The sequence below is a fragment of the Lathyrus oleraceus genome, chromosome 7 (assembly GCF_024323335.1).
Source record: "Lathyrus oleraceus cultivar Zhongwan6 chromosome 7, CAAS_Psat_ZW6_1.0, whole genome shotgun sequence".
Lineage (NCBI taxonomy): Eukaryota > Viridiplantae > Streptophyta > Magnoliopsida > Fabales > Fabaceae > Lathyrus > Lathyrus oleraceus.
Window position 1 is genome coordinate 480,820,933 of NC_066585.1, and position 13,673 is coordinate 480,834,605.

The following is a 13,673-nucleotide window of genomic DNA, read 5'->3' on the forward strand; positions in this document are numbered from 1 at the left end:
GGTAATGGGAAATCATCTTTAGGGCTAGCTCTGTTCAGATCTCGGTAGTCGACACACATCCGTACCTTTCCATCCTTCTTAGGTACTGGGACGATGTTTGCAACCCATGGCGGATAATTGGTGACTGCTAGAAACCCTGCATCCAACTGCTTTTGCACTTCTTCCTTTATCTTGACAGCCATCTCTGGTCTTGTTCTTCTGAGTTTCTGCTTGACCGGAGGACAACCTTATTTGAGAGGCAAGCGGTGTACCACGATGTCTGTGTCCAGCCCGGGCATGTCCTGATAAGACCAGGCGAAGATGTCAACGTATTCTTGCAGCAATTCAATCAACCCTTTCTTCACATTGTCTTCTAAAGCAGCCCCTATCTTGATTTCTCTCTTGGCGTCCTCGGTGCCGAGATTAATCACTTCAACAGACTCTTGATGCGGTTGAATGACCCTTTCTTCCTGTTTTAATAACCTGGTAAATTCTTCAGGGAGTTCACAGTCTTCATCACCCTCTTCTTCAGCTTGAAAGATTGGATTTTCAAAGTCGAAGCGAGCCATAGCAGAACCGTTATCAATAGGATCCGGTGTTGTGCATCTGCATGAGTGATGGTATGTGCTTATGAGTGTGAACAAGAAGTGAAAACTAAACAAAACATTGCCATTTTTTTATTTTGAAAAACTGCAAAAATAGAAAGACAGGGAACGAAATATTTGAATGCAAAAATACGTCCTTTATTTATGATAAAAATGCAAGTGTCACATAGACGCGCCCTACAATGAGTCATTACGCCCTGGGCGGAACGTAAGACTTGGATATGCATGAATAAACAAAGAAAATTACTCTTCAAGAAGAGTGACTTGGATAATCTCCTCAGAAGACCAATTGTTGATGACTTCACCCGGGATCCTCGGACGCACCCAGTTGTCGATGTCACAATCACTATCCCCATCTTCCTCGTTGACCGCAGAGACCTGGATGGGAATCACAAAATTAACAGGAACAACATCTGCGAATTCATCAGTAGCATCTTCAAACACTTCTTCCTCAACCCCTTCCACAAACTCTTGGACAGACAAATCTTCAACCTGGAGGATACCCTTGTCGAGCAAGGCCTGGATACCCTGCTGTAGCTTCAAACAACCTCCGCCCTGAGTAGCACAATCCAAACAATCCTTCCCACAACCGGGGAAAACTTCGGCCTTCAGCAAGCATCCTTTGATATCCAACAATGGAGTCTTCAATTTCAACACATCCTTAATGGACTTGGCTTCTCCCTCTACCAAATTAACGTTCACACCACCATGCTGGGGCATGGGATTGTTGACGACATTCGGAGCTGGTGCAAGGTCGATGGCCTTTGAATCTATGAGGTCCTGAACTACGTGCTTAAAAGCTTTGCAGTTCTCAATGTCATGGCCAGGTGCCCCAGAGTGGAAGCTACACCTAGCGTTGGCGTCGTAACCCACCGGAAGTCTACCAACAGGAGGAGCCAGAGTGTGCAATTGCACAAGTTGTAGTTGTTGAAGACTAGAAAGCAACTGGGCGTACGACATTGGAAGGGTGTCGAAACGCCGGTCCATCATCCTTTGCCTCTGTTGATAAGCGGGTCTGTTACCCGGTTGTTGCTGCTGTTGATACTGAGCCGGTTGACGTTGTGATTGTTGTTGTTGTAGTGGTGCTGCAGCTGGAATGGACACAGCCGCAACATACGGTTGCTGATGATAATTCTGAAAATTATTCCTCCGGTTATCCCTGTTCTGATAAGAAGATATGGCATTTGCATCCCCTTCTCTTCTCTTCTGTCCCTGAATGAACGGCTTCTTCACCCCTGATGAGGATCCACCTCCACTCTGGATCTTGTATGTCTTTAGGTAATTCTCCACCCTTTCTCCAGTAGAGACCACATCAGCAAAGTTAGAAGCATTGCAACCTACCAGACGCTCCAAGTAAGGTTCAGGCAGCGTATTCATGAACATGTTGGCCATTTCCTTTTCCAACATAGGAGGCTGAACACGGGAAGCTGTATCCCTCCAGCGTAGAGCGTATTCCCTGAAGCACTCATTGCTTTTAAGAGACAGATTCTGAAGTTGAGTTCTGTCCGGAGCCATGTCTGCATTATACTAATACTGCTTCACGAAAGCCTCTGCCAAATCCCTCCAGCAACGGATGTGGGCTCTGTCCAGCCTCATATACCATTCCAAGGATGCCCCAGCTAGGCTATCCTGGAAGAAGTACATAAGTAGCTTCTCGTCATCAGAGTATGCAACCATTTTACGGAAATAGGCTTGCACGTGAGTTTTGGGGCAAGAGCTGCCATTGTATTTGTCAAATATCGGGACCTTGAATTTCGGTGGCACTCTCACACCTGGGACCAGCCCCAAGTCAGCAACATCTACTCCCAGAGGATTCTGTCCTTCCACTTCCTTCAACCTTTCTTCCAATCTTCTAAACATGGGGTCCATGCCAAAGTCTTCCTGAAGCAAGGGGAACTGATCATCCTGACCATCCTGAATGGGTTGTTGACCGGAGGTGACATGTAGGATTGGGATAGGCCCCGGTCCATTGGGACCATTAGCCTCTCCAGCTGGAGGATCAGCCAACGTCTCCGGTTGAGTAATAGGGGGATCCTTCTGCACCAATAATCTAAGCTCCTGCTGTCCTTGAGCCACCCCTTGAACCAAATCCATGAATTGATTCATGCGAATCTTCATCTCGGCGAGCTCTGCCTGTAGGCTTTCCATTACTCTCTGTTGATTCCTTCGGGTACCGTATCGGTGAATGCCTGAGTCAGCTATCCTGCTAGTGGGACACCAAACAAACTGAGAACACTGTGGCGGTACCTGTTATGCAAGACATGCGGATGACTATGCAAATGCAATGACATGTTTATCAATTCCAAAAGTATTCTACCCTCTTGATTCCAGTCTCACATTTGATAAACAGTGTAAGAAGAAAACCCCGACTAGAATCAAGAAGAAGATTTAAACCTCCTTGAAAAGGATAAACATGTGTTAAATGATATGAATGCAAATGATGTGATGATGTGAATGCAATGCAATGGCATGCCAATCAGGATTGCTGTATCTGCTTGAACATCTGTCAGGTTGCACTGTCTGGAGAGAAATTAAGAGTACACCAAACAAAGGTCATGGGATGGATCATGTTATCCTTAATATCAACCACCCATTTTGGCGGATTATGGTTTACACCTTATCAATACCCGAGTTTCATTGATATTAAGGATACCTGATCAGATCAACCATGAATCAAGGGTTTGTCGCAAGTCACGAGCATGGAGTTTAGGTTAAGAACCACCCAAAAGGAGTGTACTAAGGTTTAAACCTGCCAAATATGTTCTACAAAAGGTTCCCATAGTCATAATCCCATCTTTCGGATATTATCAGAGGAACGACTACTCGTATTCCAATAATATTCTCAAGAGAGACTCTTATGAGTGTAGTATCGCGTAACAATCGTATCAAATCTTACACTTGAACGACTTTCGCACTACGTCCTACGAATAGGCCAAGATGGGTTTGGTAAACTAAGGTTTTGGCTTCTTAGGTCTGTATTGGAACAAGTAATGTCTAACCACAACTTACTTATGTGACATTATTGATCTCAACATGACCTCCACCAAGTGAATGGGCTTGCAAGTCAACTCGCTAAGGAATACTCCACACAAGTTGACAGGACTATGCCATTCTCATATCTTAAGTGCACTCGAGTTCGGGTATAGAACTCATCTCACAAAGATCACCAAGCAGCCATAGCCAGCCAACAGATACAACAATGATATGTACACAATGTAATAAGGTAAAGCAGGTAAATAAATAACTGTACAAAAGCATGAACACCCAATAAACAAACAAACTACAAAAGCTAGGAGGGACTCGCTTAGGGAAGATGGACCAGCAAGAGGTCAACTTCTTAAAGTCCCCAGCAGAGTCGCCAGCTGTCGCAACCTGAAAAATACAGTGTGCGAAAAAACAACCGGCGAAAGAAAATGACAGGAGAGTCGCCACCGTGTGTTATTTATCCCAAGGGAGGGAAAGGAAACGCTCGAAGTAAACCTGAAAAAGGAAAGGACAAGACGGGGTCTCGCAACCAAATCTTGGGTTCGGGAGTCGGTTATGCGAAGGGGAGGTATTAGCACCCCTACGCATCCGTAGTACTCTACGGGATCCACTTTTGTAGTTCTTGTCTAAAGGGTGTGGGTTTATCTTGTGCTGTTTGCCAAAAAAAACAAAAAAGGGTTAAATGAAAATGACTCGCGCGGATGTTGCATCCACTGCATACGTATCTCATCTGAATATGAGAATCAAAGTCTTCGTAGCTCGGCTGACCTATGGGTTGGGGGGATGTGTGCTCGCTAAGACATCACGTCTTATGCCTACGTATCTCATCTGGAATGAGAATCAGAGCAAGCCGTAGTTCGGCTAACTACGGGGTTATGGATTGGGTTTTGGACGAACGACGTCACTACGCAATCTACCGGATGCTCGACCTTTGGAGAGTTACTCGCCTGTAGTAGAAGGAGTAAACGTGTTGCTTTGGGTTTTAGGGTTTGGGATGCTCGAGGGCAAACAGGCAGTCCTTGACGAAGGAACCGCGCTACATGTGGGGATATGAATACAAAACACAAAACATGTATCTCAAAGTAAAATGCCACCAAGGGGCCCAAACATTGCCTCCTATCGAGGTCTTCCAGCTAAGAAAGCGATAAAGTACGAGAAAAGGAAAAATTTACCACACGGATAAAGATCCGAGGCTATAACAGTTAAAGGAGCAAGAAACCCTGAAATCTCTCCAGCTGGACCGTCAAAGGAAATCAGTCAACACGAATAATCAGAATAAAACTCCAGGGGGGTATCCCACAAATAAAATGGGAAACCACGCGAGTGTCTCTGCAAAAGCCATGTGAGCCCTCACAAAACTCGACAAAGGGTTAGAGCAACAGGATGAAATCCAGGGAAAACAATGCCATGGCAACGCAAAGACATGTTAGAGAAACAAAATAGGGTAACCCAGAGTTGCCCCTAAATCAAAATGTAACCACATGAATAATTCCATCAAAATTCACAAAGGCTCACAAAAAAGGTATCAAATTCACCCATAATACCTCATACATTTAGAGCATTCAAATTAAAGGCATAAAGATGATGGATATAGGGCAAACCTGATTGGAGAGCTTGATTGAAATTGAGTTGCACCCGTGAGGTTTACAAGTTGAGTTCCCTTCAGGGTTTGGAGGCTGCTCTGAGTTCTCTGTCAGGTCTTCTCTCACTATCTTTTTCCTCAGGGTTTTGTTCCAAGGAAACCTCAGAGTGTTTTGTTTCTCCTCAAAATCCCCCTTTGTTCTGTCTTCTTTCTCTCACTATCTTTTTCCAGTGAATCTGCTAGTGTAACTCCAAGTGTGTTTTCCTCTACTGAAACTTCAGTATTTATAGACTGATTTTCGTGGGTAGTGGGCTCAAATGAGGGAGACCCAAGTCCTAAATAATTTGTTATATTTTATTTATTTATTTTTTTTATTTATTTAATTAATTAATTAATTAATTAATTAATTAATTTTTTTTTTTTTTTTTTTTTGTTTGTTTTTTTTTGTTTGTTTTTTTTTCAGGGAAAATGAAGGGTAAATTTTGGGGTATTACACTCCCAAGAAAGCAGATTGGGAAATAGCCATTAAGAAGATGGCAGCTCATAATATTCAGATCCAAGAAGAGACCAAAAATAATCATAGAAACATCAAAGCTTCTATAAGAAAATCTTGAAGTGCAAATGAGACAAATAACACAACAATTAGTCGTTTCCCAAGCACCAGGTACACTACCTAGTGGAACTGTGATAAATCTAAGAGAACATAATAATGTGAGTGTTGTTGAGACCAGAAGTGGTAAGTCTGCTGAGAATTCTGATAATAAACTGGTGGAAGAGGATGAGTTGTTAGAAGTGGATTTATAAGTAAGAGATAATGAGAAAATATAAGAAGAGGTTATTGTATTACCAGTTATGGAGGAAGATAAGCAGAAAGACCCTAAACCAACCATTAGACTCCCATATCCTCAAAGAACAAAAAAGAAGAAGAAGAATGAGAAAATTTTCGAGAAATTCTTGGAGATATTCAAGAAATTTGAGATTAACATTCCGTTCTCTGAGGCCTTGGAGAAAATTCCCTTATACACCAAATTCATGAAAGACATCATCTCAAAGAAGCGTCCCACCAACACTGAGCATGTTCTTTTAACTGAAACATGTAGTGCTATTTTGCATTGGATGAACATACTAGTGAAGAACAAGGATAAATGATCAGTTACTATTACTTGCACTATAGGAAATTGAACTTTCAAAAAGGCCCTTATTGATTTGGGAGCTAGTGTCAATTTGATGTCGTTATCTATTTACAAAAAATTGGGCATTAGCACGGTTCAAGACACTAGGATGACATTACAATTTGTTGATCACTCATTTAAGCGACCTTATGGAGTGGTAATAGATGTTCTGGTGAAGATAGACAAATTTGTATTCCCGGTATACTTTGTGATTCTTGAAATGTCTGAAGATGAAGAGATTTCTCTCATTTTAGGCAGACCATTTCTAGAGATGGGGAGATGTATGATAAACATAGAAGAAGGTACGATGACTCTAAAAGTCTATGATGAAGAATTGCAGATTGATGTCCGAAACACTATGAAATACAAAGATGATGTTGGTACTAGCCATACTATAGAGGTAATAGATCAAGTGATTGCTCAGGGAAGTCCAATGAAGAAACCACAGTTACCTTTCGAATGGGTCTTGAGCCAGTCAATTTTTGAAAATGATGAAGTGAAGGATGAGATAGAACCTGAAGTACTAGGCATAATGGAAGCACAACCTTAGTGGATTGAATCTAAACCATGTCAATGGGAAGATTTAAGACCACCACAATCCTCATAAGAAAAGCAAGAACTCAAGAAGGGTACGGAGTTGAAACAACTATCAGAGAATCTCAAATATGTTTTTATTGACACTGAAGAGAAGTTCCCAGCTATAATAAATTCTAGTCTCAAAAGTTTCCAAGAGGAAAAACTCATCCAAGTACTTAAAAAACACAAGAGTGTTATTGGATGGTCAATCGAAGATTTAAAAGTATTAGCCCGATAGTTTACATGTACAAGATACTGATGAAGGATGATCACAAGCCAGTTGTCCAACCACAGACGAGACTTAATCCCGCTATGAAAGAAGTGGTTCGCAAAGAAGTTCTGAAGTTGTTGGATATAAGTCTTATTTACCCTCTATACGATAGCTCATGGATGAGTCCAATGCATGTGGTACCAAAGAAGGGAGGAACAACCGTCATCATGAATGAAAAAAATGAGTTAAGTCCCATAATAATTGTTATGGGTTGGAGAGTGTGCATAGATTATAGAAGGTTGAACATTGCAAAAAGAAAAGACCACTTTCCTCTACCATTCATTGATCAAATGTTGGAAAGGTTAGTTGGTCATGACTACTATTGTTTCCTTGATGGATATTCGGGATATAATCAGATTGCAGTAGCTCCTGAAGATCAAGAGAAGACAATGTTCACATGCTCATATGGTATCTTTTCTTATATAAGGATGCCATTTGGGTTGTGCAATGCACCCGCTACATTTAAAAGGTATATGACATCCATTTCTGCTGACATGCTTGAAAAGGATATATGGAAGTGTGCATGGATGATTTTATGTTTTCGGTTCTTCTTTTGATATCTGTTTAACTAACTTGTCTCTTGTTTTAGAAACATGCCAACAAACCAACCTAATTCTCAATTGGGAGAAATGTCATTTCATGGTGCGTGAAGGCATAGTCTTAGGGCACACAATTTCCCATAAGGGAATAGATTTTGACAAAGCAAACATGGAGGTAATATCAAATCTCCCACCTCTCCTGAATGATAAGGGCATCAAAAGTTTTTTTGGGACATGTAGGTTTTTTCACCGTAGGTTCATAAGAGACTTCTCTAAAATAGCCAAACCATTGAATAGTTTGCTTGTGAAATATAAGTCTTTCGTGTTTGATAAAGAATGTGCCGATGCTTTTGAAACATTGAAGAGTAAGTTAGTGTCAGCACCAGTAGTGATTGCCCGTGATTGGTCTCTACCATTCAAAATCATGTGTGATTCCAAGGACATTGCAATAGGGACAATATTGGGACAACTAAGAGATAAGTTATTACATGTGATTTATTATGCTAGTCATGTTTTAAATCCTGCTCAGATGAATTATGCAACTACCTATAAGGAGTTACTAGCAGTGGTTTATGTTTTTTACAAGTTCAAGTCGTACCTATTAGAATCTAAAGTAATTTTTTATATTGACCATGCTGCTTTGAAGTATTTGTTTACTAAGTAGGAATCAAAGCCAAGGCTTCTGATATGGACACTACTTCTTCAGGAGTTTGATCTAGAAATCTGGGACAAAAAGGGGTGTGAAAACACTATTTTTGATCACTTGTCCCGGATGTCCCCAATTGAAGAGACGAAAGAGAAACGTCATATTAAGGATGAGTTTGTTGATGAACGCCTCTTGGCTATTACTGGTATCCCATGGTTCATAGACTATGCAAATTATTTTGTGGGATGACCCATCCTTGTACAAGAAGGGGATAAACGGGACGATTAAAAGATGTGTTTCAGAGGAAGAACAGCGTGACGTTCTAAAAGCGTGTCATGACTCAAAATATGGAGGACATCTTAGTGGGGATATTACAACATTAAAAGTACTCCAATCTAGGTTGTACTGGCTTGCACTTTTCAAGGAGTCCCATTATATAGTTTAGGATTGTGACAGATGTTAGAGAAAGGGTAACATTTCAAAGAGAAATTAGATGCCTCAGAAACCCATGTTGGATTTAGAGTTATTTGATGTATGGCATAGATTTTATGGGACCATTTCCACCTTCATTTGGAAAAAAATATATTTGGGTAGTGGTGGATTATGTGTTTAAATGGGTAGAAGTCGTGGCCTTGCCCACAAATGATGCTAAAGTGGTGGTTAAATTTCTATGGGCTAACATCTTTGCGAGGTTTAGAGTATCGAGGGAATTGATAAGTGATGAAGAAACACATTTTGTAAACCGTCTCATGGAAATCATACTCAAGAAGTACAATGTGAAACACAAAGTTGCCACTCTCCACCATCCTCAGACTAGTGGCCAAGTGGAAGTTTCCAATAAGCAACTCAAGCAAATACTAGAAAATACTGTAAACTCTTCCAGGAAGGATTGGGCAACCAAGTTGGATGATGCATTGTGGGTGTACAGAACCACATATAAAAATACAATAGGTATGTCTCTATATCAGTTAGTTTACGGAAAAGCTTATCATTTGCCTTTAGACTTAGAGCACAAAGCATTGTAGGCCTCAAAATTTATGAATTATGATCTTTCCAAAGCGGGTGATTCCAGAATCCTTTTGTAGCGGTAAATTCATGATCATCAAGCTATGGATAAGCTAGACATCAATTAAACAAGAGTCACCACCGCACTTTTATTGTTTCCAAGGGAAAAGGGAAAAGTACGATCAAAACCCAAGAATAAGAAGTTTTCAAATCAAAACTAATAAAATGCTAGAGATTACAGGTAAGGGGGTTGGTTACACAGAGGGAAGGTTTTAGCACCCAAAGTGTCCTAGGTACTCCTAGGGATCCCTTTTTTGTGCGCATATGTGTTTTTGTATAAATGATGTTTGCAAACAAATAAAATGGAGGGATGAGAAAAGAATTCAATAATTATATTTTTGTGTTTGACAAGACCTTCGAACTTGTGCCTACGTACCAACATAAAAATGAGGGATCAAAACATCATAGTTCGTGATATTAATTTCAAATGAATGCATTGCTTTTAACAAAATATTATGTTTTGAAAGGCCCAAAGGCCTAAAAAAGGGTTGAATGAGTGTTAGTTCTTTTTGGCTTTTGAAATTTTAAGTCAAGTATAGTTAAGTTCATTTACAACCTTGATTAAGAAAATGAGTTTGAAAATGCAATGGCATAAGGTCAAAGTTTCTAGTTTGCAAAAATGGTCAAAGTTTAGAAATCAACAAACACAAGCAAAGAAGATTTTAAAAGGAGGGAGATATTTTGAAATTAAAGAAGTAGGGAGGAGATGAAAAGACTAATCCTAAGCACAAATTTAAAAGTTGAGAGTTGAAAAGATATGACCAATGGGCTGCAATCCAATAGAAAAGAATGTCATATAGAAACCCGAATTTCCCTTGGACTTTAGAAACAAGCAACAAACAATGCACAAAATATCAACTCGAAGAGCAAGGCATCAAATAAAGATAGCCACATCCAAGCTTGATAACTCCATGATATTCTTCAAATTTGCCCATGTAGCAGATAAATTTCAAGATGGCACAAATCACAGGTTCAATATAACAGCTTCACCATGATCATGTTGCAAATGAACTCAAATGGATCTTCCATGATGTATCAGAAGGAGTTTCAAATTTCAAGCACTTGGTTACATGAAAGTTGGCATTGACCATGTCCTTTGCATAGGGAGTGTTGCCTAAATTCTAAGTCCAATTGTCTCAGATCAAACCAACAGTCAACACAAGATATTTTTTAGGGTTTTTGTTCTTATTATGTACATTAATGGTCAAAGACCACACACACAAACACAATATACACAAACAAAATATATCACAAAATATGGTCCAAGTGGACAAAGTGAAATGACATTAACATAAACAATTTGAATGGTATGAATAATGGCAAATGAATAAAGTTAGAAAATTAAACTGCATTAAAAATAAGTGTTCTATGTTTTCAACTTCCTTTTTCGACTTCACAATCATATCATCGACATACACCTCAATCTCCTTGTGCATCATATCATGAAACAAGGTAGTCATAGCTCGTTGATACGTGGCTCCGACGTTCTTTAAACCGAAGGCAATCACTCGATAACAGAATGTTCCCCAAGGTGTGATGAATGTTGTCTTCTCCATATCCTCGGGTGCCATTTTGATCTGATTATAACCGGAAAATCCGTCCATAAATGAAAAGACATTGAATTTAGTTGTATTATCTACCAACATATCAATGTGTGGTAGAGGAAAATCATCTTTCAGACTAGCTTTATTCAAGTCACGGTAATCCACACACATTCAGACTTTTCCATCTTTCTTAGGCACAGGCACAATATTGGCCACCCATTGAGGATATGTAGAAGTCAGCAGAAACCCCACATCAATTTGCTTCAGAACTTCTTCTTTAATCTTCATTTCCATATCAGGATGAGTTCTTCTGAGCTTCTGCTTTACAGGTACACACTCAGGCTTCAACGACAAGAAATGTTGCACGATATCGGTATCTAGACCAGGCATGTCTTCATATGACCAGGCAAAGACTTCGACATACTCTCCTAGCAACTCAATCAACCACTTCTTAACAGACTCTTCAAGGAGTTCCCCAATCTTCACTTTACGAATGCAGTCTTCAGACCCCAAATTGACTGTTTCCAGATTCTCAAGATGCGGCTGAATGATCTTCTCCTCGTGCTCTAGCAGATGGATAATTTCATCAGGAATCTCTTCAACATCATCTTCTTCAGCCTCAAATACAGGGAACTCAAAGTTGGGAGATGGTGTTGGATCATTATGTTCAATGGGTTTGATTAACCTGCATAATGATTTTGAGTATAAAAGAGATTTCAGAATTCAAACAAGGCAAATTATTATGCAGATGAAAAGATTGATTTTATTCTCTTTTTAGGGTTTTACGATGATCAACAATTTCATGCAAAAAGCAAAAAGTGAAAAATAATTTGGAAAACAAACATTTAACATGCGATTATTGAATGAATATCATTGTATTAATCAAATCGTGCCAACAATGTCTTCATTTCTCCTTTTGGCATGGGAGAAGGGTTTTTAAACAAAATGAACACATTACGTTGACTTATGGATAACTGTTGGAACATCAACAACGACCCAATTATTGCAGATCCCGCCAGGTATGACAAATTTGCCAAGGTCTTCCTCTTCATCATCTTCAAATATGGCAGCAACCTCCTGATCTTCAACAGTGTGGATGAAACCTCCACTCTGGAACAACCCGCGCTCATTGGAAACACCAGAAGAATACCCTATGCCAGCTCGGGATTTGTTATCTTCCAACTTTATCATTTTCCCCAAACCAGTAGTTGCACCATGCTCAATGGCAAACATGGCATCATTATAGGAGACAAATGAAGAAAGTCCTTTCCTCGAAGGCTCAGCAATAGATAAGGCTTGGAACAGAGTCCCAACCTCATCCTCAGTATCAATATAGGAGAAGGAAGATAAATGACTGACCAAAAGATCCTTCTCTCCCCCTATCACCACCAACCTCTTGTTTTTCACAAACTTCTACTTTTGGTGTAGGGTGGATGTCACGGCGCCTGCCTCGTGAATCCATGGTCGGCCAAGCAAACAACTATAAGAAGGATGAATATCCCTAACCTTTTGAAAGTGATCTGAAAATCATTAGTTCCAATCCTGATCAGGAGTTCTAATTCACCGATCACAGTTTTCCGCGATCCATCAAACGCTTTAACGCCCACTCCACTCTGCCTCATGGGAGGCCCCTAATATGAGAGTTTATCCAGAGTGGATTTTGGCAGCACATTAAGTGATGATACTGTGTCTACCAACACATTGTACAAGGCATCATCCTTACAGTTCATTGAAATGTGTAAGGCCAAATTGTGGTCCTTACCCTCCTCGGGAAGATCAGCATCACAGAAGCTCAAGTTGTTGCAAGCAGTTATATTTTCAACAATGTTATCAAACTGTTTTATTGTGACATCGTGATCCACGTATGCCACGTTCAACACCCTCTGCAAATCTTCGCAGTGTGGCTCAGAATTCATCAACAAAGATAAGACATATATCTTTGATGGAGTTTGTAGCAGTTGATCAACAATGTTGTATTCACTCCTTTTGGTGACCTCAGCATCTCATCACTATCCTCCCTCAAAATGCCAGACTGGCCAACTAGGATAGGAGTGTTATTATTCTTGACCGCAACAGGGTCAACAACAAGAATAGGATTGTTTGAAGAAGAAGTCCCCACGGGACCGGCATGATTAACAACAGTTCTTCTCGTGACATCTTCATGGGGTTTCGGCTGCGCCGAGAAAACACGACCATTACGGGTCACACCACTAACATCTCAGATGCTCACTACAGAAGTTGAGGGAAACGACACCTCCTTCCCATCTTCTAACATAACTACGTTATATCGATAGGGGACATCTTTGTCTGATGAATACGGGACAGGACCCGCTGACTTGATCACAAGAGCTGGTGACACCTTCTTCTTGCTGCCATCATACTTGACGACAACAGGCTCAGGAAGTTTAAACACCGGGATAATAAGATCGACTTCGTCCTCATTACGATTCTGAATTATTTCAATCATCCCCTGATCAATCATCTTTTGGATATCCTTTCTAACTTGACGACAACCTCTCTCGTTGATAGTGCACACCTGGCACCTATCATAGTAATGCTCGTAATGGCTGTGTTCACACAACAGCTTATGCATCTCGACTAAAGATTGCCTTATGTCATTTACATAAAGGACTTTATATTTGCCAGGGCATCCCTGGACCATGTTAATAGCAGCTTTCCCATGCTCGGGCAATGGGTTCTTCTTAGCAT

The 13,673-nt window shown here is 40.4% G+C and overlaps 1 protein-coding gene across 1 annotated transcript; it reads left to right on the forward strand.

The window, feature by feature from the left end:
- Positions 1-6,003: 6,003 nt before the first annotated feature.
- LOC127104453 (uncharacterized) lies at positions 6,004-6,873 on the forward strand. The gene is made up of 2 exons (XM_051041633.1): positions 6,004-6,228; positions 6,346-6,873. The coding sequence occupies exons 1-2, from the start codon at positions 6,004-6,006 to the stop codon at positions 6,871-6,873; spliced, it is 753 nt and encodes a 250-aa protein (XP_050897590.1).
- Positions 6,874-13,673: the final 6,800 nt, after the last annotated feature.

Bases quoted from the DNA above. Each gene is read 5' to 3' on its own strand.
- LOC127104453 (XM_051041633.1), top strand. From the start codon at position 6,004: ATGGAGGAAGATAAGCAGAAAGACCCTAAACCAACCATTAGACTCCCA. The intron at 6,229-6,345 runs GTTCTTTTAACT...ACTTTCAAAAAG, and splicing joins GTCCCACCAACACTGAGCAT to GCCCTTATTGATTTGGGAGC.